We start from the raw sequence: 26,565 nt of genomic DNA, 5'->3' as shown, positions 1-26,565 counted from the left end.
TGAGGCTGTTTCTGTAAAAAAAGGACTGATCATGAAAACAGACATTTTGCTTATGCACACCTAGCCACAAGATACATACATATTGTCACTGGGGCACAAGCTAGAGGAAGTACAAATATTTGACAACAGAAGACAAACCAACTGAGTGTTGTCAAAGGAAGAGGACATGTCCTCTACTACCCCCAGCAGCTTAATATGGAGACTTGGCAATTTATCTTTGTTTCCTGAAACATCATAATATTTGTTTGGAGGATTTTTGTTTGTTTTGTCTGGTTTTGGTTTGTTTTGCTATTTTATTTTTTTTTCCTAATCCAGAATATAAATATTTGACCAAGCTCTGTCTTGGTGAAACAAGGTATAGGAGGAAGATCTCATTTCAGTAACACTCTTTCAATGTTCTTTCCAGTGCCAGTCACACACTTGCGTTTTCCAGGTTTCAGTCACCTTCCTTGTAACAAATCTAGCATCAGTGCAGTTATCTGAAGATGAGGTTAGTATGGAAGCTCATGCCTCTGTTCTTCCAAAAAACCCAGGGTCAATAAAAAGTTTTGCTACATCGGTAGTTAATTCAGCGTTCAAAGCTTCCATTTGATGCAGAGTGGATATATTAAGCAGTGAGGTTTAATAAAGCCTCTCTGGCAGTAGTTCTCTAGCAATAACCATGTAGAAAAGTGAATAGGATCGCCCATTGCAATACTGATAGTTGTTTTGTAACTACGTGCAGTATTAATAGCTGTGAACACTTTCCTGAAGGACATGCCTTCAAAGGCCACAAGAAAGCAGATAATTAAATACATCTAATTGTGAATCAGTTTGCTGTGTTTCGTGGCTTAAGGCTGAAACTCTCTTACAATAAAGATACGCAGGATTCAATCCCTCCATGCAGAGAGGAAATTAAATGAACTCTGTGCAAACTTTGGCTGAGGCAATACAAGGATTAGGGTGGCTCAAAGCATACCATTGGGAGGAACGGAGAATGGATTGGAGAAACCACAGCAGTGAACCAAGGCCATGGTTGTTTTGCTGCCTTTCTGCCATTCCAGAAATACCCAGGGCCATGTCACTACCTCCTCTGCCTGTCTGTTGAACTGGACCCAACTCTGGGAACAAATGGACACAGCTAAACACACACTTAGGCTATAATATCACTTGCAGGGTAGAATCTGACCAAGAGAACAGGAGGGACACGATGTGTTATTTGCATTAGCAATGAGAAGGAAAGTGTAAAATGGCACAAATGCCTAAATGGGTGGGAAGCCTATTACATAGGCACCGCAGAAAGTACTCAAACATTGTTAATCCTCCAGGCAAAGACAGATGGTCTGGTGTGTAACTGCCCATTGCAAATGACCAGTACATGAGTCTTTACTAACAGCCACCATTATCTGTGTCTTCTGGTGGTCTCTTCTCCTTCCCCGACTATTTTTGCTCTCTTCATTACAAACTGGGAGCTGTACCATACCCAGGAGAACTGAAACTCAACGAGCTGCCGACTGTGACGGGAGACTCAACGCCAGCCTTCTCCGCTGACTGGCAGGAGGTTAATTTCTCTCCAGCTAAGGGTGGGGGAATGTTGCATTAAACATCCCTCGGCGACCACACAGCTCCACAGGACTCCAGAAACCCTCTATCTCAGCTTCAGGGGGGGGCAGCTTAAAAATGCCGCCCTCGGCCGGCGGGAGCCAGAGCGGGTGGCGCAGAGGCGCCCCCAGGGGCCGGGCGGGACGGCGCAATGGCAGCTGCTCGCTACCGCCGCGGGGGCGGGCAGAGGAGGCGAAGGGGAGGGAGGGGAAATCCCCAGGATCCCCCAGCCCCCGCGCTGGGAGACACCGCGTTAGTCAACGGGACCCTCCCCCTGTGCCGGCGCTTGGCTCCGCCGTGGCAGCGGCCGCCTCAGCCTGGCGGCAGCGCCGCTACTCCTTCCCCGCGCAGCCCTCCCGCGCTGCCGACGGGACGCGGCGCCTCCGTGAGAGGCGGGCAGCCGCGGAGCCTGAGGAAAGGATGGAGCAACCCGGGCTGCACTTCGCGGGGCTCTGCGCGGCGGCCATCCTCCCCCGGAGCGGCCGGGAGGGCTGCCGGCGGGCGGCTTGAGGCGGCCGAGTCGCCCCTGGGTCACCCCAGCCCCACGCGGGGAATGAGAGGCGGCGCCGCGGGGCTGCCGGAGCCCGCGGGGACTCACCATGCGGGAGCTGGCGATCGAGATCGGCATACGGGTCGTGCTCTTCGGGGTCTTCGTGTGAGTAGCTGCCGGACGGCGGGAGAGGGGGGAACGGCTCCAGCCGGAAAGGCACCAGCGGGCATCTCCTAGACAGCCTCAACTTTGCTTCGTGGCCCGGGGCCGCTCTGGCTCGTAGCCGGGTCAGGGAAGTGCGGGGTGGGGGGTGCGGGGTTGGCCGTCTCTTGGTGCGGTTGGCGGCGGTTGCCTGCTCCGCAGCCCCCTGACCAAGAGCCACCTCACGCTGGGCTGTGGCGGCGAGGCGGGCCCCGGGGCGGGGGAGCTCACTGAGCTGCCGCCTGCCCTCCCGGGAGCCCTGAGCGAAGGGCACTGTCGCCGTTCCTCTGTCCGGGCTGCGTAGGGGGAATTTGTCCTGGGGTGAGCAGCGGGGGAGCCCTCTCTGCTTTGGGATTTTGCCCGAAGACCTGCGGGGAAATTTTTGTTCGAGGAAACTGTTTGTGAGAGAAGTGAGCAAAAGCAAACAAGCAACCAACAACAAAAACAAAACCCCAACCCCTAGAACCTGGTGTTGGTTTACGTTTGGACGATTGTAGTTCTGCGGCAAGGTCTTTTCTGCTGTGAATGATCCCCAACAGCTGGCTTGCAGCAGTGGGAACCCGCAGTAAGCGAGCTCCGGGGCAGGCAGCTTACAGTGCTGATGCTCGGAGCTGAGGAAGGACCTGAGGCTTGAACATGAGATGGAATGGATCGTAGCAGGGTGTGAGGTGCGTGTCTGCACGCTCCTGTGTGGGAAGGAAGGTCCTGAAAATCTGGGTGGTGAAAGATGTGCAGCTGTTGCTGCAGGAACATTCTTCCTTTTGGGGCTTTTTTTTTTTTTTTTCTTTTTTTTTTTTTTTCTTCAGGGCTGAACCAGTTTCTTCTTTCTGGCAGTTTGTGTTCTCTGTATATTTGAACCATAAAAAGTCCCACTCTTCATTCAAGTTTACCTTTTCACCGCTTAATGCTTAAATATGAATATTCTCAGTCTTTGCGATCTCTCAGAAGTGTCACAGAAACTGGATCACATTCTGCTGCTGTTCACTTGTCTACTTATTGCATTGATGCTGTTGGTCACAATTGTTGGGCATCCATTAAGCTGTGATACTGATTTGCAGATGGTGATAGTGGGATACTTTGATGCAAATGCCTCTCTGAACCACTCGTGATTAATGAATAACTTGCTCAATCTGTTGGTATTCAAGTTTTTCCTCAGTGCTCATTTCTCTTCAGTATTGATGCAGATGCAATGTTTGAGTGTAATCCTGTTCATATTGGGATAAACTTATACCTTCAAAAACTCGTAAGGTACCTTTGATACCTTTCAGTTTATTTGCCTCTTTGAAAGCAGACCTGTTCCTCTCAACAGAACCTTTTTCTGGAATGTGTGGAAGTACAGGATGAGCAAAGACCTCAGAATCTGATGCTACATCAGAACCTTTCTCTTCAGTACGATGGCATGAGTAATTCATCACTGACACCATCCCTTAAGAGATCTCTTCATAGAGCTTATTACCAGGATATGTAAATCATTACCCATTATAGGTAGTCATTTCATGGTTATGCTTCTGACTTTCTCTATAAAAGATTCTACAGTTTTCACTGTTCTCTGTGCTGTAGCTCTAAAATCAGCTGAAGGGTGGCTAAAGGAAAATGTTTTGGTAGTCACCATAATGGCAAATGCCTGTTCAAGCACTTTTCATGCTTCCACATAGCTCAGCTCCTGCCTTCTTGAAATTCTGATGTGTAATTCTGACACTGTAATAGGTCATGTAGAGCATTCATTGACATCTAAAAGCACTGAACACCTTCATATTCTGAGTTCAGTTTGGTGTTTAATTTCACAAGGGACTGCACTTTATTCGCTTGTAATGGTTGCAGGAGCACACTCTCTAGGTAGAGCAGAAGGAAAGCTTTTGTGTTCAGACAGTCTTAACACCAAAGTGATCTTTTGCTATTGAAATGGTATGCAGTATTTCTTTCGGTTGTTTGAAAGTTTTGTATTATAGATATTGAAATACAGCTTTCAATAGAGGTTTTTGTAGGCAGCCAAGGCAAGGATTTTTATGAAGTGTTGGGTTCACTGAAATATCTTTTCAAGAATGAACAATTCCTTGTGTATTTGGAAGCCCTGGGACTGGAATCCAGGCAGCAGCAATGTAAGCTCTACTGAAGAACCTATTTCTAGGAATGAAAAGGCTGTACAGTTCCCTCCTCTCTTAGAGAGGAAAGCCATTAACATCAATGAGTTGAGGCTCAGTCTGAGATCATCTGTTGTGAATGCCAGCTGCACATAGATATTTGTCCACCAGAAACTAGAAAGAGCATTATTTCTTTCAGAAAAGGTGTTGGTGACTTTAGGTCACTGCCAGCCTTTGTAGTGTTAGAAGTCTGACCTTGAAGGTGATGGTTATTTGCCAGTTGTGAACCATCTGTGCCTCCTGCATGTCTTTGTTTTTAGCTTCAACCTATTGATTATTGTAACTTGGAATAATATGCAGCATATTTTGTACCATAAAAATGCAAAGGAAAAAGGTGCTTGTTCCATGTTGTGGTTTTGCTGGATGATAAATGTAATTTCTTAGAAATGGAGGTGTGAAAGCTTATGTTGATGATTGCTGAAATTGAATGTATTGCCAATTGCAATATATTTCACAGCAACAACAGCCATATTTTTCTGTACTTATGATTGGCAGCCTTTTTTTCCCCTCCACTTGCCATAATTATCGACTTCAGTCATTCCACCAAAAGCAAAAATCTGTCCTTGTTGTTTGTTTTCTGTCATGCATATGTACCCCATGCCATGTAATAGGTGGTTTTGATGGCTGTGTTGGTTTGGATGAATTCAACAGGCAGGCAGTGAGGAAAGGACAGCAGCTGACTCAGTTTGTAGGTGTTGTGTTCTGAGCAATCGCTGTGTGTTCCCTTAGCAGTGATCGGTTTAGGTGTTGAAATTAAGCAACTCAAGCTTCTGTTTGTTTACAAAGATCTGTACCTAAGGGCATTTTAGCCCTCAGATTTTTCCTGCTATTGAAGGAAGGATTAGTTAGAGATTTATTAAAGACCTACAGCTGCCTGAAATTGAGAAATGGGGCTTAAAAATAGCAACCTAACCCAAACACAACTGTTTGCAGTCTAAAACGTGCTTGAGGCATGTGCTGTACTGGGAATGTAAAAGGATATTCTTTGAATATATTTAGCAAAACAGCTGTCAAGTTATAAATTATAGGGAGAGCAGTGATATTTCTGTTCAGCCCCCTAATTTCCCCCTGTTCCTTAATGTTAACAAATCCATTTTTAGTTTTCAAAATATTTAGCCTTGCACCTTTTGACCGGGCTGAACTGATCCTGGTGAGGGTAGCTGGTTTGCTACTTAGCTAGGCAAAGAAAGTTCTTGTGCTATAATTTGATCCTTTTTTTTTATCCTTTTTTTTGCTTTACTATGTTGTGCGGTTTCAAATATTTCTGAATTAAACTTTGACTTTAATCAGTTCATCTGCTCCATGTGGACAGTGGCACTTGTCACTTGCCAAATGCTTGGTGAGAGTAAGTTGTTTTGACTGACTTGATTTTACTCAGTTAAGTGAACTGTAAAAGGGTTTGTGAGCAAGTCTGCTATTTTTACACAGGAGTGGTGCCCTTAATACAGTGGTGTCCAGCTCTGGAGCCCTCAATACAGAAAGGACATGGACCTGGTGGACTGAGGGTTGGAGCACCTCTGCTATGAGGACAGGCTGAGGGAGCTGGGGGTCTTCAGCCTGGAGAAGAGGAGGCTCCAGGGAGACATAATAGCAGCCTGCCAGTACCTGAAGGGGGCTACAAGAAGGATGGAGAGAGACTGTTTGCCAAGGCCTGCAGTGACAGGACAAGGGGCAATGGCTTCAAACTAGAGAAGGGCAGATTTGGACTGGATACTAGGAACAAGTTCTTTACCATGAGGGTGGTGGAACACTGGAACAGGTTGCCCAGGGAGGTGGCTGAGGCCCCATCCCTGGAGATATTTAAGCTGAGGCTGGACAGGGCTCTGAGAAACCTGATGTAGTTGAGGACGTCCCTGCTGAGTGCAGAGGCGGTTGGACTGGATGACCTTCAGAGGTACCTTCTGACCCAGACCATTCTGTGATCTGTCCTAGGAAGAATTCTTCGAGTGGTAGTTCAGAGTGACCTTGTAATTGCGAGGAGGGATGCCTTAGTTTCTTAGCAAAATGCATGGTTTGTTTTAGCTGTCTTCAAGGAAAACTCATCTGCTTCAGAAGTTTGTGCTGCAGGAAGATAGGTTTTGCATGTGCTGTCTATTTATCCCCATGACTTGCCAACAGCATATTGGTGGTGTTTCTGGAGCTGTCCAGTTGATCAACGACAGTGTTCCAAGGATTGCTTCATCAAACCTCCAGCTCTTCAGCGAGTGTGATGTGATTAAAATATAAATGTCATTCAGAGTAATTGGATATCTTCCCTTCAGCACTCTGATTAGCAGCCCCCTTGGGAATAAATGTTTATCTGTCAGCTAACACACATAAATATTACACGTGTGAGTGTATGGTGTTGACTAATGCTGACATCTGCTGCGTGTGCCATGCTCAGACTCTGATTTAAGCAAGTAAAAGCTGATTCTCTCTGTGTATTGGGTTGCTTACAAGTTCACAATATTAAGATTTTGATCAAGTTATGAATATGCATGACAGGATTTAATATGGAAAGCTCCTTCAAGGAGCTTTGCTTTGTCATGGGGATGATCTTCTGGATATTCTGCATATGTTGCCTTCTTAAATGATGCTATGTATTGTCTTGTTAGCACAGACAGCAAATCAATTAGCTGAGGAAATTCCATAATGCTGCAGTGCTCACAGTTTGTGCTTGCCTTTTCTCTGCCACATCTACTGGATCTTTGGAGCATAGCCTGAGTCATGAGCAGTTGGAGATCTGTGGGTACTAGAAGCAAAACAGTGTTGAGAAGAAATCACCAGTCTGAGACATTAAGATTTATCTCCTCATGCTGAAACAAGTCCTGCCAAATTACACAATCAGCTGGACTGAGATTTCAAACCACCTTTTAAGCCAAGGCTCTCTAAGTGAATGTTTCAAAGCAATGTAGGGGTTTGGCCATGGGAGCTTCTTTTAGGTCTTTTTGTATCCTACACTCTCAATTTGAATATTCTGTAATTCTGACTTTGTTTGGAAGCTGATTTTTGGCTTCTGGTTATAAGTCTTGGACTTCATTTCTCTGTACCCTAATTTCTCATCAAGGAAGGTAGAGTAATACTTCTTTATTCTCACCCTTTCTTCATTTAATGGGTAGGTTCTTTGTCACAAAGTACATGGACACTAGCCAAAGCCATTGAACACTGAATATGCTTGGAGGTTTTTCAGTGTAATTTCAAAAATAGTAATGATACTGCATCCAGTTGTGGGCTCACCCCAGTTCAAGAAAGACAGAGAACTGCTAGAGAGAATCCAAGGGAGAGCCATGAGGATGCTTAGGGGACTTGAGCATCTCCCCTGTGAAGAGAGAATGAGAGCCCTGGGGCTGTTTAGTCTGGAGAAGAGAAGGCTGAGAGGGGATCTGATCAATGTCTATCAATGTGTGAGGGGTGGGTGTCAAGTGGAGGGGGCCAGGCTCTTTTGGGTGGTTCACAGTGATAAGACAAGGAACAACGGGTTCAAGCTTGAACATAGAAGATTTCAGCTCAACATGAGGAGGAACTTCTTTGCAGTGAGGGTGACAGAGCCCTGGAACAGGCTGCCCAGGGGGGCTGTGGAGTCTCCTTCTCTGGAGACTTTCTAAGCCAACCTGGATGCATTCCTGTGCAGACTACCCTAAGTGATGCTGCTCTGGCAGGGAGGTTGGACCTGCTGGTCTCTTGAGGTCCCTTCCAACCTCTGATATACTGTGAGACTGTGATTACTAACCTGCTTACACATAGGTACTGCCTTCTAAACCATGATTTATATGACGGTGAAATGAGGGAAAGATTCAGTTTTGGGGCCCAGGTTGAAGTCTTGCTCACTGAGTAGAGTTAATGAGGATTTAAGGGAAAGGCCTGCTATAAAAAAAGTTTTGAACCTGTCTGGTGCTTAGGATCTGAGAACATATATCAAAGGTTGCATGTGGAGCTTGAGCGGCAAGCAACCGACGTGTTCCAGCGTTCAGCAGTGTCTGTTCCACCTTTGAAGTGATGGAAGAATTGGAATGCCACAGAGCTTCTGCTACTGAAGGGCTGCAGCTGATGTAGCACAGAGTAACCCGAATTTTTCTGTTGCTCAGCTCTGTGCCCTTGAGATGTTACTGTTAAAGAGAAAAAAAAAAAAGCCCATAAATATCTATTATATCTCCTGCTATATGAAGCACACCACAAAACGATCTGTCCTAATATCTCTGAAATATCACCAAGCTAACAGAGACACTTGGCATTCCACTGAGATGAAACTTCTGTTTCCATTGTTTTCGTCTTTTGTTTATTGAAGCCAGGGTAGGGTTTTACTGTCTTTTGATAACGGCTGTTCAGGAGAAAGTGTCTCTGTCTTTTTGTGTTGACTTTGGTCTGTGCAAAAGATGGACTGTTTAACAGACTTCTGTATCAGTGCTTTCAGATTGTGGAACTAAGTTTATTTTGTGTCTTCCCTAAGTTCCAGGGGGAGAGGAGGAAGAGGATTTTATGTCAGGAATTCTAATTGTCTTGTTAATAGGATTATATTTACAGTTTTATGTCTGTGGCTAAACTTGCAGCTGAACCCATGCTAAAAAAAAAAGGATGTTATTGTAAATGCCACAGCATCTGCTCCAGATCCTTGAGGAGTAAATGGTGACTTTGTGTCTCTTCTTGTTGAATCCTATTTACTCACTGACTTTGGCACTTTGTATTTATTTGCTCCCAGCCCTGATTGTGAATGTTTTATAGTGAGAATGCTGCTAAGAGTGATGAGGTTTCTGTAATGGCAATTTTTCTGTAAAGTAATTGATTTTTATACTTTGATGTAAACACAGCCAAGCTGTAGCCCAACTGTATGTCTTAGGGCAAAGACTTACTTAAAAAGTCTTACTGCAGAGAATGCACAGTTAACAAAGCCCTTTATTGTCTCCAGGCCTGTTGGTGACTTTGAAAAGCAAGTACTTGGAAATAGGTGGCAGAACTGCTGACCCTAAAAGTGGATTAAGGATTACATTTAGTATGTCTTTTAACCTTTTTTTTCTGTAGTGTGCACTGTACTGACACTGAGCAGATGTTTGAGTGATGCATCTATATTGGAAAGGATTAGTGGACAAAGAGGGAAACCTAAAGGCAATACTTATATCCCTAGTTAGTGTTGCTTGTGATCCACTAATGAACATCAGGGATTTAGACTTGAATGATTAGGGAAAGCTTCACTGGTTCCTGAATCAGAATAACTGCTTTACAGCTGATCCAATTAGATTGTCCTAATAGGAGAGACAAAACTAACATCAGATGTGGCACTTGAACAAAGCTTTTCTTAACTACCTGGGATTTAAGGCAATTTCCATTCAGGTTTTCCCCTTGCCTTGTAAATGCTAAATTTATGGTCATTGGACCACAAGTCACTGCTAGGCAAGAAAGTATGGCAAATCTGTATTTTTCTCCAGAAAACTAGATGAGGAATGTTTCTTTGCTGTTAAGCAGATTGCTGCAGTCACTGCCTGTTGTATTTCTTTATTTCTCTGCCTTACAAAACACTGTTGGGTTTTTAGTATTCAAATGGTTAAATATTTCTCTTGTTAAAATACTACTGAATTGTAATTACAATCATATATAGATATATAGATAAAATGCATTACTGTAGGCTGAAATAACAGGCTTTACAAGTGGTGTTTTCATGAGTGGCTGATGAAGGCTACCTATGCAGGTGAATTCAAAGCAGTGGGGAGAAGTGAGGGCAGCATACACCTGATCTGAGAAAAGAGAGAAGTAATTGAGGTGTTTAATCTAGAAATCTGAGGAGATATGGCTGTAATCTTGTCTTTGTGGTAGCTGCTTACATATTGCATGAAGAAGGCAAAGTGCTCTTTGGGAACTGCACAGGAAGGAAAGACTTTGAGTCTTGTAGCAAGGGAAACTAAGCCAAATGTGGCAAATATGAACTAACTGTAAGGACTTTTGAGCACTGTGGTAGATCATCATATCTAGAATGTTCACCAAGGGAAATTTGCTAAAGCAAGTTACACTGAAGGTATCTTGGGGAGTATTTTACCTGCAGTTTTGCTTTGCGGCGTGGCTGAGAGGGGACAGGCTAGGTGGCCTTTGAAACTGGCACAAATCAAAAGCTAACTGAGAGTGTTTGGGGGGTTGGGAAGCTGAAAGACATTAAAAGCATATTTCTTCTAAGAGATTTTTTTGGCTCATGCTGATGGGCAGGAAAGGAAACAACTTTACCAGTTCCAAGTTACTTGGAGAATACTTTGGCAAAGACTGAGCAGAAGCTGATGATCCCTTGCCATGCCAGATTTATATTCTAAATAATCTGCATTGATGAGATTGTGGTGGAAAATGGAATCCTGGATTAGGTAGAGTGTTTCACTCTGCAAACTTGCACTACAGCATTCTTGACTCTATTTTGAGTGAAAAGTTTTCATGCTTCTTTAGCATTTGTAATGGAGGTGTAAAGAGCAGCTGAGAAATAGTTCAGCTTTGAAGGGTTTGTGGCACCCTGCCAAGTGTTGTGAAGCCTTGGAAATCAAAAACAACAGAGGAGAGGATAGTTGGATACAAAATGTTGTATTTTCATTAGCTGCCAATTTTCACTAATGGGAGAACTGATCTAATAGCCTGACTGTATTCTCACAGCCTGCAGAGACACCATTAATAATTTAATTCATCTCCTGTCCAAAGTGCTTTGCAGGAGTGCAACTATTGCTATTGAACTTTAATGAGTGCCACAAAACACTAAAAGTGATGTTCCTGTTCCCTCTTACTTTATTTTATTTTAATCATTGTTAATGCTCTGGAACATGCAGTTATTCACATGAGTGTTTTGGGATTGAGTGTTTTTTATATAGTTGGATTTGTTTGTTAATGTCATTAGGTGTGTCCCTTTTTTGTATTTTTTCCTGTAGAGAATAATAAAAGCACTGTGAAGGAAAAAGTGGAGCACAGTAACCTGTGCATTTGTATGAAATTTAGTAAATAATTTGTGCACTTGTATGATATTTAGTAAATAACTAGGCCAAAAAAAAAGTCTCTTTATTAAGACCAAAGTGTTTTCTTAAAAAAAAAAAGTATTTTTAAATGAGGAATAGTTTAAATTAAAACAAGTTTGGTGAATACCTAAACAAAGCATTTCAGTTTGGGTTAAAATTAGATGTTCCTGCTTGATCGAATGTCATAGAATCATAGAATGGTCTGGATTGGAAGGGACCTCTGAAGGTCATCCAGTCCAACCCCCTCTGCAATCAGCAAGGACGTCCTCAACCAGATCAGGTTGCCCAGAGCCCTGTTCAGCCTCACCTTGAACATCTCCAGGGATGGGTCCCCAACCACCTCTGTTCCAGTGTTCCATCACCCTCATGGTGCAGAACTTATTCCTAACATCCAATCTAAATCTGCTCTTCTCTAGTTTGAAGCCCCTCGTCCTATCACTGCAGGCCTTTGTAAACAGCTTCTCTCCATCCTTCTTGTAGCCCCCTTCAAGTACTAGAAGGTTGCTATTAGGTCTTCCTGGAGCCTCCTCTTCTCCAGGAGGAGGTTTTAATTTCACACAAAGAAACTCTTGATCAAGGCTTCTCAATTGAGCTACATTATTTCTCCCCACTCTCACTTCCTTACCAACTCCTGAGTTGCTGTTCAGAGAAAATGATCTAGAGAACATGTTTTGGGGCTTAGCTCTAGTTAGGGACAATTTGATATGGCTTAGCCCTTGCTTTTATCCAATCTCTACCCCCTCGAGTACAGCATGATGTGGGGGTAGGCTTCACTGCCACACAGGTCCTCTTTCAAGGTCACATCTGTCTATAGGTCTCTGGGGAGACCTAACAGCAGCCTTCCAGTACCTGAGGGGGACCTGGGAGAAGGATGGAGAGAGAGGCTGCTTACAAAGGCCTGCAGTGAGAGAATGAGAGGCAATGGCTTCAAGCTAGAGAAGGGCAGATTTAGGCTGGATGTTAGGGGCAAGTTCTTTGCTGTGAGGCTGGTGGAACACTGGAACAGGTTGCCCAGGGAGGTGGTTGTGGCCCCATCCCTAGAGATATTCAAAGTGAGGCCTGACAGGGCTCTGGGCAACCTGATCTGGTGGAGGATGTCCCTGCTGACCTTGGGGGTGAGAATGGGGGGATTGGACTGCATGATTTTGGTGGTCCCTTCCAACCTAGACTGTTTTGTGATTCTATTCATCATATGTTTAAAGGGAACAGTGGTGCATAGCAAATGGGATACATATCATAAACATTCATACAAGGAACTGAGACTGCAAATTACAGCAAATGATCAGCTTGTGTTCATACTGTTAACATTTGGGTTCTGAGAAAATGCTGAGTGAGAGAGAAGATTTGTGTGGAAGTAGTAGATTTTTTTAAAATTTTTTTTCTTTTTATATGGGGCTTTCGGAGAGGTGGTGTGGGATCAGTGGCTGAATGGAAAGGAGACACTGCAGCATTAAGGAATATGTTAGTGTATCTCAGAGGTTGCTCTCGAATAAGCTGCTAGTGCCAAGCTGTCACTTCCAACTGATTAGAACTTGTTCCAAGCAAGATCTTAAGGAGTTATTGCAGGAGGACAGGAGTGAAAAGCATTGAAGCCACAGTGAGCTACAAAGGGACTGCTAACAAAGGAGTGATGAAGGGACAGAAACAACTGAGAAGGAAAGCTTTGGTGACTGAGAGAAAGCCAGCATCTTTGTGAGTTTAAGCCTTGACTTTCATTTCAGGTCCAAACCTATAATCAATAGGAGTGTGACATGGAGGCATGAAATCAGGAGAAATGTTTATCAGACTGCTCAGCTGCATCAAGTTCAGCTAGGATAGGTGTCCAAGGCAATGTTGAGAGTTGTTTGGCAGAGAACAGTTGGAGATGTACTAAAAACAAGCATTAAAACCCATCAAAAGCCAGATTTTTGACTGTCTGTAGTGTGTTTTGGTTCATCATTCTGATATGTGCTTTGGTGATTTAAGCCTCTAGTGTGAATTTTGTTTTTCACTTTAGAATAATGCAGAACTGCCAGCTTTGAAACTTCCAATGGCTGTATCTGTGTTCATGGTTTCCTTTCTCTCTACTCCCTCCTCCCCAAAGACACACAAACTGGCTTTGGTGCTGTAGCTTACATCACAGGGTTGGTTTATTAATACAGCATAGAGGCAACAATGAATACCATAAATCATGCCTTTTATTAACTAAAATGAGAGAGATCATGCAATGAAAACAGTAGCCAATAGTTTTTGCCTTCTTGGTATCTGTTATTTCTCTAACACTACCACCGTTGATGATCTCTGTTACAGTACTTGAAGCAGTGTTGGGTTTGCCTTAGGTATTGTCCATTGATTGGCATAGTAAGTAGCAGCTTTGACCTGCTTGCATTGTGCTTGGAGACTGCCCCACTGCTCCATGTCAGCAGGGATCACTGGTTTTTTTACCCTTGGAGCAGCTAAATGCCAAAGCAAGAATGGTTTGGGGGTTTTTGTTTTGTTTCAAAATGGTTTATTTTATATTCTGCTGACCAGAAAGCAAAAGCTGTGAAGGACACTTTCAACATTAGGTCAAAGAAAGTTCTTAATATGTAAACCAAGCCAAAATATGTCAACTTGATTCTATTTTGCAGTGGTGTTTTTTTTAACCTATTTCAGTATAGTCACTTATCTTCTCCTCTTCTGTTCAAAGCTGCAATGCAGCATGACCAACTGTTCCCTCTTTCTTCCTTTCAGTTTGCTCATTGCCTGAAATTCTTCTTTTGTGAGGGAGAAATGATGGTGAAAAGTGTGTATTCTAAGCTGGTTAAGTAGTTTAATGCCTGGATGCCCATATTCATTCCCACTGAATGGGAATTTTCTAGATCCAGTCACTTCATACTGGTGATAATGATACTCAGCAGTATGTAGTGCTACCTGCATTCAGGGTGTTTGGCCCCATGAGCAAGGAGAAGGTATGCATTGGGAAGTTTTGGATTCTTTCAGGTGCACAAGAACAGCTGGCTGGTTGTGTTAATTGCTTGTCCTTGTGCTCTTCATGCATGCTCAGATAACCCTTACCCCTTCCTCTTAGGTTTAGTACGACTGAAATAGTGTCACAGGAAGGAAATCATTCACCCAGAGAGAGTTCAAATGCCAGGGATGGAGAAAGCAGTAGAGGCATAATGTAAGTATTAAAGAAACTAACATCAAGTTCCAAACCTTCAGGCTATTTTCTCTCACTTTCCCACCCTCCCAGCAGTGTGAAGAGATTGCTGTTTCACTGTTTCATGTTGGGTATTCCAGGAACATTTACATATCATTTCAATATTATTTCAGATGCTGCAGAATTCCTGTTGTGAATCTATATTGTTGCTCAACATCTGAGCTTTTAACTGAGCCCAGACTCCCCCCCAGCTGTTGCCTTCCTTCTTGCTGTTTCATTTAATTCAAATTGTTTCTTGAATTTGGAGCAAACAAGGAAGATGAATTTGAGCAGGGGAGGTTAGACCTAGTTTTAACTTGTTCGTATTTGTATGTTTAATGTAGGTAGGTATGGCTCAGGTCTGCTCCAGCACTTGAGTCTAATCTCAGGCGTATTTTATGAAGCCTTTGTAAATGTAATCCCTGATTCTCTGTCAGAGAAGAATCCAGAGGCACTGGCAGGCACAGACTCTACCATCTAGTCAGACATGTTCTGGTTGAAGAAACTGTCTCCCATCATGGTTGGCTTTGCTGGCCTAGTAATAGTTCAGCTCACTCTGCTTGAGGTGCAGTGCCAGAGGGGAGTCAAGAGACTGGCTCTTCATTTTGGAAGAAGTCATGCCCCAATGTTGTCTGTTACAGCCATGGATCTGTGAGGCATATCTGGGAAATCTACTAATAAACTGAAGAAAAATATTGGAAACTCTTCTTGAAACACATCTGGGGAATCTGACAGCCGTGGTAAAACGTCTGTTTTTAAAACTGCATCAGAATTTCTTTTCTATTCCTTTATCAAAATGATTTCTCATATATCTGAAGGGCTAATGTGGGCATATATGCTAATTAAATGTCACACTGCAATTGCTAATTTAAAATATTCAGAAATATTTTTGCATCAAGTGATACTGACTCATCTGAAGCCAAACCTACCCTTGAGAACCAGTCCTCTACTTGCCAGTGACATTAAATTAAACAAAATAAAATTGCCCCTGCCCTTTGTCCTTATCTGTCCCAGGATTTAATTCCACTGACTTTTGGCTCCTCCCTAGATAAAAGTGCACCCACAGGATTAAAAGTGGGGAAAGCTGCATGCAAATGTTATGAGGAAGTGGTATGAAGGCTTTGTCTCTAGCTTCTCAAAATTACAGGAATTAAACCCAAATGTTATCAGTTGATGCTCTTTCCAGAGCTGCATTGGGCACTGAATGGGGACTGAAAGAAAGCAGCCTCTTGCAGCATTGTTCTTAGCATTTGCTTTCTGCCAGTGCTCCTGGCAGCCTTTGTCAATGCTTGCTCCTACAAACAGAAGGGTACTGCAGATGAAGGGAGCTGTCAGATCTTCTCATTACTGTAGCAAGAAAAATAGCTTCTGAATTATCTTTAGAGGGTGTTCCTGGTGAATGTTAATTGCTCTGTATCCTGCAGGACACTTAAAAACTCAACAAAGCTCCATATTAGGATTATAGAAGTGTTAAGTGTATGGACTGCATGGCATTGTGTTGGGAAATAAAACATTTCAGCTGTTAAGAAGGTAGAGATAAGTATTGATACAGCTGCTTCAGTATCTATCAGTGCAAAGGGGAAGTAAGTTTGCAGATGACACCAAGCTGGGTGGCTGTGAGAGGGTAGGGAAGCTTTACAATGGGGTCTGGACAGGTTAGATCAATAGACCAAGGCTAATTGTATGAAGCTCAACAAGGCCAAGTGCCAGGTCCTCCACTCAGGTCACAACAACCCCATGCTAAGCTACAGACTAGATGTATTCTGTGAAATAGCTTAATGAATTGGTTTTAGTGCAGTTCCATGATGGTTATAATACCACTTCTCCATCACAGCCTTTGGGAACCAACAAAACATTGATTTCTGTTCTTATGTACACGTTTCTTGTACCTGCAATATCTGTTGCAATATAAATTGTATGTTTCAGAGTTTAACTCTTTGCTTTTCATTTCCATGGAGAAGTTAAAGCTGTTGCTTTCCTACTTGGCTGCTTATCAGCACTGCATAGTTGGTATAGGTGGTTATCAGTGCAGTTAATGAGCAAACTACAGCATCAGGAGTCTTGCTTTGATACAGATATTGACACTTCTTGTCCTATTTTGTCTTGTGGCAGACAACATCAAATCTCTGGATACCCAAGGCTGTGCCTTAACTGTAGGGAAAGTTTCTCTTTCTATCAGAACTAGAGTTGATATTATTGAAGTTACCTTTTTAACTCATGTCAGCTGCTCCCTTGGTCAGATTGCAGTTCATCTTCAGTAGCTGGTCATATATATATATATATTTTTTTTTTTTTTTTTTAGTATTTTAATACACAACCCCCTTCTGGATGGCTGAGGAACTGTGGATTTTCTAAATTACTTAGAGATCAAATGGCTCTTTCCTTCCACTAACCTGTGAGCTAACACAAAGCTGTCTCCTCATGCTAATGTTCACAGACAGGAGCCTTTCAGAAACTGAGCTCCTTCAAATCTATGGTGAGCTGAATGGTGGTGATAAACCACAGGCATTGCTTCTTATCTCACCTCATCACTACCCTGTTTAATTTCTGCTACTCTTGCATTCCAGCCACAGACCGTTGCAAGCTTTTCATATTTTGTTTGTATTTACAGGAGTTGAAAAAATAAACACTAAAAAAAAATCCCATTTTTTTTCTCCCCCTTAATATTACCTATAGATAATGAACAAGATTAGGTTTTCTCATGAGATGAGAATAAGTTATTGTGGCAGTTTAGGCTGGGTGCCCCCTGCCACTGCTGCATGAGATACACCTCTGGTGTCCTGGGTGCCCACCCAATAGGGGTGGACACAGGAAACGGCGTATTTCTACCCATAAATCCTGCACCCTATAAAGCCATCTGCAAAGTCATTCTCTTCCTCTTTCTTCCCTCTCTGCTCCCATGGGAGATGCTCTCTCTTATCGGGTCTAGGCCTAATGCCAGGAGGAGAATGGAGGGGGGGGGCAGTCTCAGACCTGGCCAGCCTGAGACTTGCCTAGCAGTGGGAGGGGGAAGAAAGAGCCCTGGGGGTTTGGGTAGACCCTCAGGTGGGAAGAAGGGAAGAACTGGGAAGCTTTGGGAATTATGTAACGGGCTCTGTATGCTTTGGGATGTTCTCTGCCACTGTAGTTTGTAGTTTTCTGTAGCTTCACCAATTGCTTTTCCATTTAAACTTTCCATCACTCTCCAATCCCTTTGTGTGAGTCTCATTCTTTTGTCCCTTTCGGGGCAAGAGAGGATCTGTCTGGCCCCAAACCAGTACAGTTATTCTCTCCAGGTATAGCAAATAACACAGCTTGGATGCTTTTCCCTTTATTAATGTGTTTCAGAAGGGATAAGCTGAAGTCTTTGCATTCAGACATGGATTCAGTGTTAAGTGATGGGCGCTCTGGGCTTTCTTGTTTAGCCCAGGTCACTTAGTGGAACCCCCTAAGGCAAATCCTGCCTTTCAGGATATAATTTTCTTATCTCCACATCTGTTGTGCCCTATGGTGTGTTCTGCTTTATGGCTCCTCATTCAAAATGTTGAGGCTGCCAATCTGTTGTGTGAGGATCTCTCATGAGTTCTGTATTGTGTGTATAATCTCTAATTAGGCCAACCTGTACAGAGCTCTACCAACTTCAGCATCACTGATGCTGCTCACAACTATGCAGTTTTAGTGTCAGGACAACTGATTGCACAATTTAACATGGCAGATACACCATAAAAGCTTTTACTACTAGACATGAGACCAAACTTGGAGAATATTCAAGGAAATATCAATGTAGGGAAGGGCTCAGTAGCATTCCAATAGCACAGTTACAGCTAATGTGTCCTTGTGGGACAAGCGGCAGTGAGTTTGCTCATGCAGAGTTCTGCAGTCAGGGAACAGTGGTCAGAGTCAAATGTTTTTTTCCATGAGCACTCAGAGGTGACATAAAAGTGAGATTCATGAACACCTGCTGTCGCTTTGGTACCTTCTCTAATGAGGACTTGCATACAAAGCCATTTTAGGATCAAAGCTGCTTATCAACAAATGAAGCTTAGGAAAGAGGGATGGAGGTATCTGATATGAAAGACCAAGCACCACAACCATAAGTTCATGCTCATTCTCTTCTGGTGCTTTGTCCTGCCACATGTACTTCTCTGTCTTCTCTTAGTTGTTGTCACTTGTTACTTGGCACAAGCCTTGCCTGCAAGAGACAAGGCAAAAGGCAGACACTCACCACCCTTGTGTACATCCTTTAGTTGGCACTCAAAACTGGGAGGCAATCTCTAACCTTCTAATGTGCTATGAATTCTTGTGATGAAGCAGATATTTTAAGTCCCCAAGATTGCCAAGACCAAAGTCTCAGAATCACAGAACTGTTTTGTTTGGAAAAGACCTCTAAGGTCACTGAGTCAAAACATCAGCCTAACACCACCATGGTCATTAAAACATGTCTCTAAGTGTCATGTGTCTGTGGTTTTTTTGAACACCTCCAAGGACGGGGACTTCACCACCTCCCTGGGCAGCCTATTCCAAGGCTCAACTACTCCTTTCAGTAAAGATATTTTTTCCTGATATCCAGTCTAAACCTCCTGCAGCATAACTTCTTCTATCACTTGATACTAGGGAGAAGAAACCAACACCCACCTGACTACAACCTCCTTTCCAATAGTTGTAGAGAGCAGCCAGACTTAACAACCCCAGTTCTCTCAGTTGCTTCTCATAAGACCTGTTCTCCAGGCCCTTTGCCAGCTTCATTGCCCTTCTCTGGACACACTCCAGCACCTCATTGTCTCCATTCCCTACCTCTGCTCATGTGGCAGACTGAAAGACTTCACTGGCACACCATCCTTCAAATCTTGGTGTGCTACCCTTGGGCTTATTTCTTGCAAGTCCAGCTTTGTGCCCTACTTCCTTCAAATCTAGATTGAAACTCATTCAATGAGTCCTGCCAGCTCCTGTGCTAGGATCCTTGACCACTTAGACACATCCTGTGCCAGCAGGTCCAGTGTCCTGTAAATCAGCCCAAGATTAAAGAACCCAAAGTCCTGCTGGAGACATCAGGCTTGAAGCCAGGTATTGACCTCCTGGCTCTTCCTCTTCATTTCCTCATCACTCTGCACAGCTGTTGGGGAGTAGGGGAGGACACTGCTTGCACTCCAGTCCCCTTAAGCAGTCATCCTAAGGCTCTGAAGTCTCTCTTCATTGCCCTTGGACTTCTTGTTATTATTATTATTACTAATCTAATATCTAATTATTATTATCATTGCTGCCTACCTGTGGGTAGTAGTCTGAAGGCTGCAATAGGGAAGGAAGGTTTCTCCTCACATCATTCACATGGAAGCCTGGGAGGTATCAGACTTCCCAAAGACATGGGTACAGTCCACCCAGTTCAGAAGTGAGTTGCCCATGACAATGACTTGTCTTTTATTCTTTGCTGAAGAAGTTTTGATGTGGGGTCTAGACTGACTCTACCTTGGCAGCTCCTCCTGGTATCTCCTCCAGGGTGAGCCATCATCAACAACACCAAGTGCCAGGTCCTGCACTTGGGTCACAACACCCCCAAGCAACACTACAGGCTTGGGGCAGTGTGGCTGGAAAGCTCCTGGCAGAAAGGAACCTGGAGGTGCTAATGGACAAGCAGCTGAAGAGGAGCCAGCAGTGTGCCCAGGTGGCCAACAAAGCCAAAGGCATCCTGGCTGGGATCAGCAATGCTGTGTCCAGCAGGAGCAGGGAGGGGATTGTCCCCTGGGACTCAGCTCTGGTGAGGCCACACCTGGAGTGTTGTGTCCAGTTTTGGGCACCTCAATACAAGAGAGATGCAAAGGTGCTGGAGCCAGGGCAGAGGAGAGCAAGGGAGGTGGGGAAGAGCCTGGAGAATAAATCTGATGAGGAGTGACTGAGGGAGACGGCTTGGAAAAGAGGAGGCTGAGGGGGAGATCTCATTGCTTTCTACAACTACCTGAAAGGAGGTTGTAGAGAGGTTGGTGCTGGTCTCTTCTCACATGTAATTAGTGATAGAACAAGAGGGAATGCCCTCAAGCTGCCACTGGGTAGGTTTAGACTGGACATTAGGAAAAACTTTTTCCCATAAAGAGTGGTCAGGGATTGGAATGTGCTGCCCGGGGAGGTGGTAGAGTCCTCAAGCCTGGATGTGTTTAAAGGTGGTTTGGATGTAGTGCAGGGGATGATTTAGGGGTGACCCTTGTAGAGTAGGGTTCTGGGTTGAACTTGGTGATCCTGAGGGGCTTTTCCAACCTGAATGTTTCTGTGATTCTGTTTGCAGAGAGCATCCTACCTGTTTTGCAAAAGCTGGGAAGATGGAGTTATTACCAAGGGCACATGCCTGTGGTGCCCCTTGTGTGTGGTGCCCAAGTTCCTTGGCAGGAACTTGCTGCCCTTGCCCATTGGCTTCTGAGCCACTGCATCTAGTCAAGTGAAGGGAGGACAGGGAGCTCCCCTGTGTGATTTCATCTTGTTACTCTGAAAATGGAGCTGTTGGCCAGCAGCAATCCTTGTACTGTTAGTAAGTGCTTCTAAGCTGAATGTTAGTCATGATTTCCTTGCTGGCAGCTTCTACCTTTCTCTAACAGGACACAACACTATAATGCTGGGCCCATCTATCCTATTCATGTCCTGATCTTGTTGCTAGGTTGGGAACATACTTTTCTACTCTAACATTGAAAGGTTTCTGCCTTGCCAGTTTTACCAGTGCAATGCTGTTTATTGCTCCTTCTCTGATCTTAGCAATTTCCAAATGTCACTGCTTTTTGATTTCATGCTGATGAATGCCAGGGAATGGTAGCTACTGTTAAACAGCATTTGAAGCAATCAGGTGAGGTGCTAAACAATACCCTGCTGCTACTTAAGAGAGGTGAAAATCATGGTGGAAGCACAGGTCAAAGACTCTGTGAGGATATTTATGCAGCATTTGATTCATTCGCTACCAGTGAACGGTTTAATAAAAAAGACTTTATTAGCTCTTGTATGCCTTAAATACATGTTAACAGGCTGAAGTGTTCCAAGTTGTGCTTGTTAAAATGTTAAAATGTTGGCTGAATGTGTAAACATGCAGAAGATGTAAGGCCAGAAAGCTAATACTAAAATTTCATGCACTAATCCAAAGTCAGCTTCTGAAGTTGGCCACCTGCTAGCAGGGGACATTCTATATGATTGAGTTTGTGCTTTCAGCAAGAATAGAAAAGAATCTAGAAACCAGTTGTCTTTATCCAAGGACTACATTCATTTCTAATAACATCTAGGCATTTAAACAAGCTTGTGCTGGCTTATGAATAGTAATAGACTGCACTTTTGGTTAGGATGAAGGAACATAAATCACTAAGTGTCAGGCAGCTTAGAAACCAGTATGTCCTCATGATTGTTTAATAGAGTACAAAGGGAATTGCCTTCAAGCTAGTGAAATCTTCTATCCAGTAGCACATCCATGATGCTTCAAAAAAAAAAGAAGAGAATTGTTCTTTTATGAGCCTTGGCATAAAAGTTTAATTAGCAGCTGAGCTCTTTCTGAAGATGGCAAAAAGAGATTTCTTTTTATAGAGTCACTTCCCTTGAACTGTTTACTTTGTGTTTCTGTATTGGTCACACAGGCAACATCTGCTACCTTCTACATCTATTTTTTTTTAAGTCCTCCTTCAGTGAGTCTGAAATTATTTTAACTGGTTTCAGCAATTTCCATGTATTTATTTTTTCCCCACCATTATATTTCAGCATATTTGAACACTGTTCTTGGAAGACATTCAGAATGCCACATCAGGGGAAGATTCAGATTTATTATGTAGTGGATACAAAACTGGTGTTATTATACAAAATAGTAATGATGGTAGTTATTAATGTCATTGATAGATCTGTCAAAATGAATATCCCTTCAGAAAAGTACAAAGGTAGTGAATAGACATGCGTCAGAGAGTCATTCCTCAACTGGAATCAGATAGTGTTTATGCCATTTATTGTAGTTATAGCTCATTAAATCTGATGACTTGGCCTGAATTTCCAGGGTCATAGTATGATTTCTGTGAGAACTATGAATTTTGATGTCTGTTTAGTTTCTCTGATTTAAGAAATGATACTTTAACCTTGGTTTTCTTGCATTACAAGGAGACTGGAAGCAGGAAGAGCCTCAAACTGTGAACTCTGTTGGTATTTACTCATGATGTCAAAAGGCTTAATGTCAAATTAATTCAAGCTCTGGTCTAATGTGCAAGTGCAAGGTCCTACATCTGGGGAGAAGTAACAACAGGCACCAGGACAGGTTAGAGGCTGCCCTGCTGGAAAGCAGCTCCACAGAGAAAGACCTTGGAGTGCTGGTGGACAGCAAGTTCTGCATGGAACAACAATGTGCTCTTGTGGGCGAGAGAGCCAATGGGATCCTGGGATGGTGTGGCAGTTTATGCTGGGTGCCCCCTGCCACTGCTGCATGAGATACACCTCTGGTGTCCTGGGTGCCCACCCACAGGGGTGGACACAGGAAACGGCGTATTTCTACCCATAAGTCCTGTGCCCTATCAATCCATCTGCAGAGTCATTCTCTTCCTCTTTCTTCCCTCTCTGCCCCCGTGGGAGATGTCCTCTCTTATCGGGTAATGCCGGGGGAGTATCCTCAAGGCCACTTAGGCCTGTCTAGGCCTAATGCCAGGAGGAGAATGGAGGGGGGGAGCAGTCTCAGACCTGGCCAGCCTGAGACTTGCCTAGCAGTGGGAGGGGGAAGAAAGAGCCCTGGGGGGTACTTGCCTAGCAGTGGGAGGGGGAAGAAAGAGCCCTGGGGGGTTTGGGTTTACCCTCAGGTGGGAAGAAGGGAAGGATTGGGAAGCTTTGGGAATTAATGTAACGGGCTCTGTACGCTTTGGGATACTCTTTGTCACTATGCTTTGTAGTTTGTAGTTCTCTGTAGCTTCACCAATTGCTTATCCGTTTAAACTTTCCATCACTCTCCAATCCGTTTGTGTGAGTCTCATTCTTTTGTCCCTTTCGGGGCAAGAGAGGATCTGTGTCTGGCCCCAAACCAGCACAGATGGATCAAGAAATATGTGTCCAGCAGGGCTAGGGAAGTTCTTCTACCTCTCTGCTCTGCTCTGCTGACACCACACCTGCAATCCTGTGTCCAGTTTTGGACTCCCCAGTTCAAGAGAGACAGAGACCTGCTGGAGAGAGTCCAAGGGAGAGCCAGGAGGATGATTAGAGGACTTGAGCATCTCCCCTGGGAAGAGAGACTGAGAGCCCTGGGGCTGTTTAGTCTGGAGAAGAGAAGACTGAGAGGGGATCTGATCAATGTCTATCAATGTGTGAGGGGTGGGTGTCAGGAGGAGGGGGCCAGGCTCTTTTGGGTGGTTCACAGTGATAGGACAAGGAACAATGGGTTCAAACTTGAACACAGAAGATTTCAGCTCAGCATGAGGAGAAACTTCCTTCCAGTGAGGGTGACAGAGCCCTGGAGCAGGCTGCCCAGGGGGGTTGTGAAGTCTCCTTCTCTGGAGACCTTCCAACCCCACCTGGATGCATTCCTGTGCAGACTACCCTAAGTGATGCTGCTCTGGCAGGGGGGTTGGACCTGATGATCTCTTGAGGTCCGTCCCAGCCTCTGCTATACTGTGAGACTGTGATACTCTGATAGTATGACACGGTTTCCAAAAGTGCACTGGTGCACTGATTTGCTATCATCACCTTGAAGCATAGATGTTTGTGTATTGTTTGCTTTCTTGCAGTTAATAGGAATGCTTCAAGGCCTAGATGTGTCAAAGAACATAGCTGTGCTTCAAGGCATTCCTTGGCATATCCATCAGCCCCAGTGCTTTGAGTACTGCCTCAAAACAGACCAGCAGATAGCTGAGAGAGCATGGCAGATAGGCTGTGACTGGCTAAAAGATGTTGTCATTGAAACCCTAATGGCTTATTCAACTTCTTGTATGCCCAGGCATGCAAGTGCTTATCTCTTTCTGTTTAGATGGCAGTGGTGAAGTACATCCTGGCCATGGGTCCTGGATATATCTTCATAGGAGCTGTTAAATCCTGGACAGTGTAGCTGTGAACTCTATTGCTCAGCTCTCCCAGGTGACACGTGTTGGATGTCATGCCCAGGCCTGTGACTCTGCTTGGCATGTGTATGGTTTTATATTGTTCTGTTTTACAAATTGCTTTCAGCTTTTTCTATTTGCAACGTTGTTGTAGCTTGTATGATGTGAGGAAGAAGTTCTTCAGCATGAGGGTGGTGAGACTCTGGAACAGGTTGCCCAGGGAGGTGGTGGAAGCCTCATCCCTGGCTGGATGTGGCTGTGAGCAACCTGATGTAGTGTGAGGTGTCCCTGCCCATGGCAGGGGGGGTTAGAACTAGATGATCCTTGTGGTCCCTTCCAACCCTAACAATTCTATGATCATAGAGACATAGAATCATAGAATCAGTCAGGGTTGGAAGGGACCACAAGGATCATGTAGTTCCAACCCCACTGCCATGGGCAGGGACACCTCACACTACATCAGGCTGGCCAGAGCCTCATCCAGCCTGGCTGCAAACACCTCCAGGGATGGAGCCTCAACCACCTCCCTGGACAACCCATTCCAGGCTCTCACCACTCTCGTGGGGAAGAACTTCTTCCTCATGTCCAGTCTGAATCTCCCCACTTCCAGCTTTGTTCCATTCCCCCTAGTCCTGTCACTACCTGATAGCCTAAAAAGTCCCTCCCCAGCTTTCTTGTAGCCCCCTTCAGATACTGGAAGGCCACAAGAAGGTCACCTTGAAGCCTTCTTTTCTCTAGACTGAACAGCCCCAACTCTTTCAGTCTCTCCTCATAGGAGAGGAGCTCCAGGCCTCAGCTCATCCTGGTGGCCCTTCTCTGGACACCTTCCAGCATGTCCAGAGCCCTCTTGTAATAGAGGCTCCAGAACTGGATGCAGTACTCCAGGTGGGGTCTCAGCAGAGCTGAGTAGAGGAGGAGAATCACCTCCCTTGACCTGCTGGCCACACTTCTCTTGATGCAGCCCATGATTCTATGAAACTTGGTTTTGGAGAAGTCTAAAACCCTTAGCTTTGGGAAATCAACTGTAAAAAACTGCTTTGGGCCACTGCACCTATGTGTTCTGGCTCTGTTGGCTTGTTAGGTGAGACCAATCTGCAGAAAATTGGTTTCTGTGTCTTTCATCCGCAGTTTTGGTAAACTAGCCCTGACGTGAGTAATGTAAAGGAAAAACATCCCAAGAACTCTGGTGTAACTACTGGAAAGAAAGAACTTCCCAGGAAGTTTGGTGTGCCTACTGGAAAGAAGGAACTTCCTAGGAAATCTAGTGTACCTACTGGAAAGGAAGGACTTCCCAGGAAGTCTGGTGTGCCTAGTGGAAAGGAAGGACTTCGCAGGAATTCTGGTGTACCTTCAAATCTAAGAAAAGTTAAAAGATAGTGAAGGACTCAATGGAGGAAAAAAAAAAAGGAAAACAGTTCAAATGAAGAGGGACAATTTATGTAATCCTTAAAAGGCTTTTGAAACTTCTTACTACAGTCCAAGAGCACAATTGTTGCTTTCTTTCAGTGCTGGACAAAAGATACCTGCAGAAATAAATTCCTTTCTGTGTAACAAGGCAACCTCAACATTTTATTTTGATGCTTTCCATTTCAGAATAAGATAATTGCAGAACTGTGAGGGTTGTTTCTTCGATCAGTTGGGTGTGGATTTTGGTTGGTTGGTTGGTTTTGTGTTTTGTTTTTTGTTTGTTTTATAAAGTTGCTGAATGACATCAGAATGAAAATAAAAGTCAGCTTGGGTGAGTGATACATTTCTGGTAGAGCAGGATTCTTCTTACGTTTGACAGCTGAATCAAAATACTGGCAGTCTAGGAAAAAAGGGGGGGAAACAAAGTGTTTCTATGAGCCCATCCTATTTTAGAAGTCTGGTTTGGAGATACTCTCTTCAGTTATCTGCTCTTTCAATCAGGCGAAGGAATTGTCTGGGCTGCTTCTTTCTCCTTGCTCTGTCATTCTGCAAATACAACTATCATCCAAAGTCTGGCTTGTGACATTTGGTGTTCTATATCTGGTATATATTTTTTTCAATGTAAAACACCTGCTGCATG

General features: G+C 44.1%; 1 protein-coding gene across 1 annotated transcript in view; it reads left to right on the top strand.

Moving 5' to 3' along the window:
- Positions 1-2,180: 2,180 nt before the first annotated feature.
- Positions 2,181-26,565, top strand: part of PLPP4 (phospholipid phosphatase 4) — a 64,969-nt gene continuing 40,584 nt past the window's right edge. The window contains exons 1-2 of the mRNA XM_054382309.1: positions 2,181-2,236; positions 2,435-2,572. Of these exons, the coding sequence (XP_054238284.1) occupies positions 2,181-2,236; positions 2,435-2,572 (194 nt within the window). The remainder of the gene's footprint in view (positions 2,237-2,434; positions 2,573-26,565) is intronic.

This window comes from Indicator indicator, chromosome 7 (assembly GCF_027791375.1).
Source record: "Indicator indicator isolate 239-I01 chromosome 7, UM_Iind_1.1, whole genome shotgun sequence".
In the NCBI taxonomy this organism is placed as follows: domain Eukaryota; kingdom Metazoa; phylum Chordata; class Aves; order Piciformes; family Indicatoridae; genus Indicator; species Indicator indicator.
Note: the sequence above shows the minus strand (reverse complement) of the source record. Positions and strands in the feature narration are given on the sequence as shown.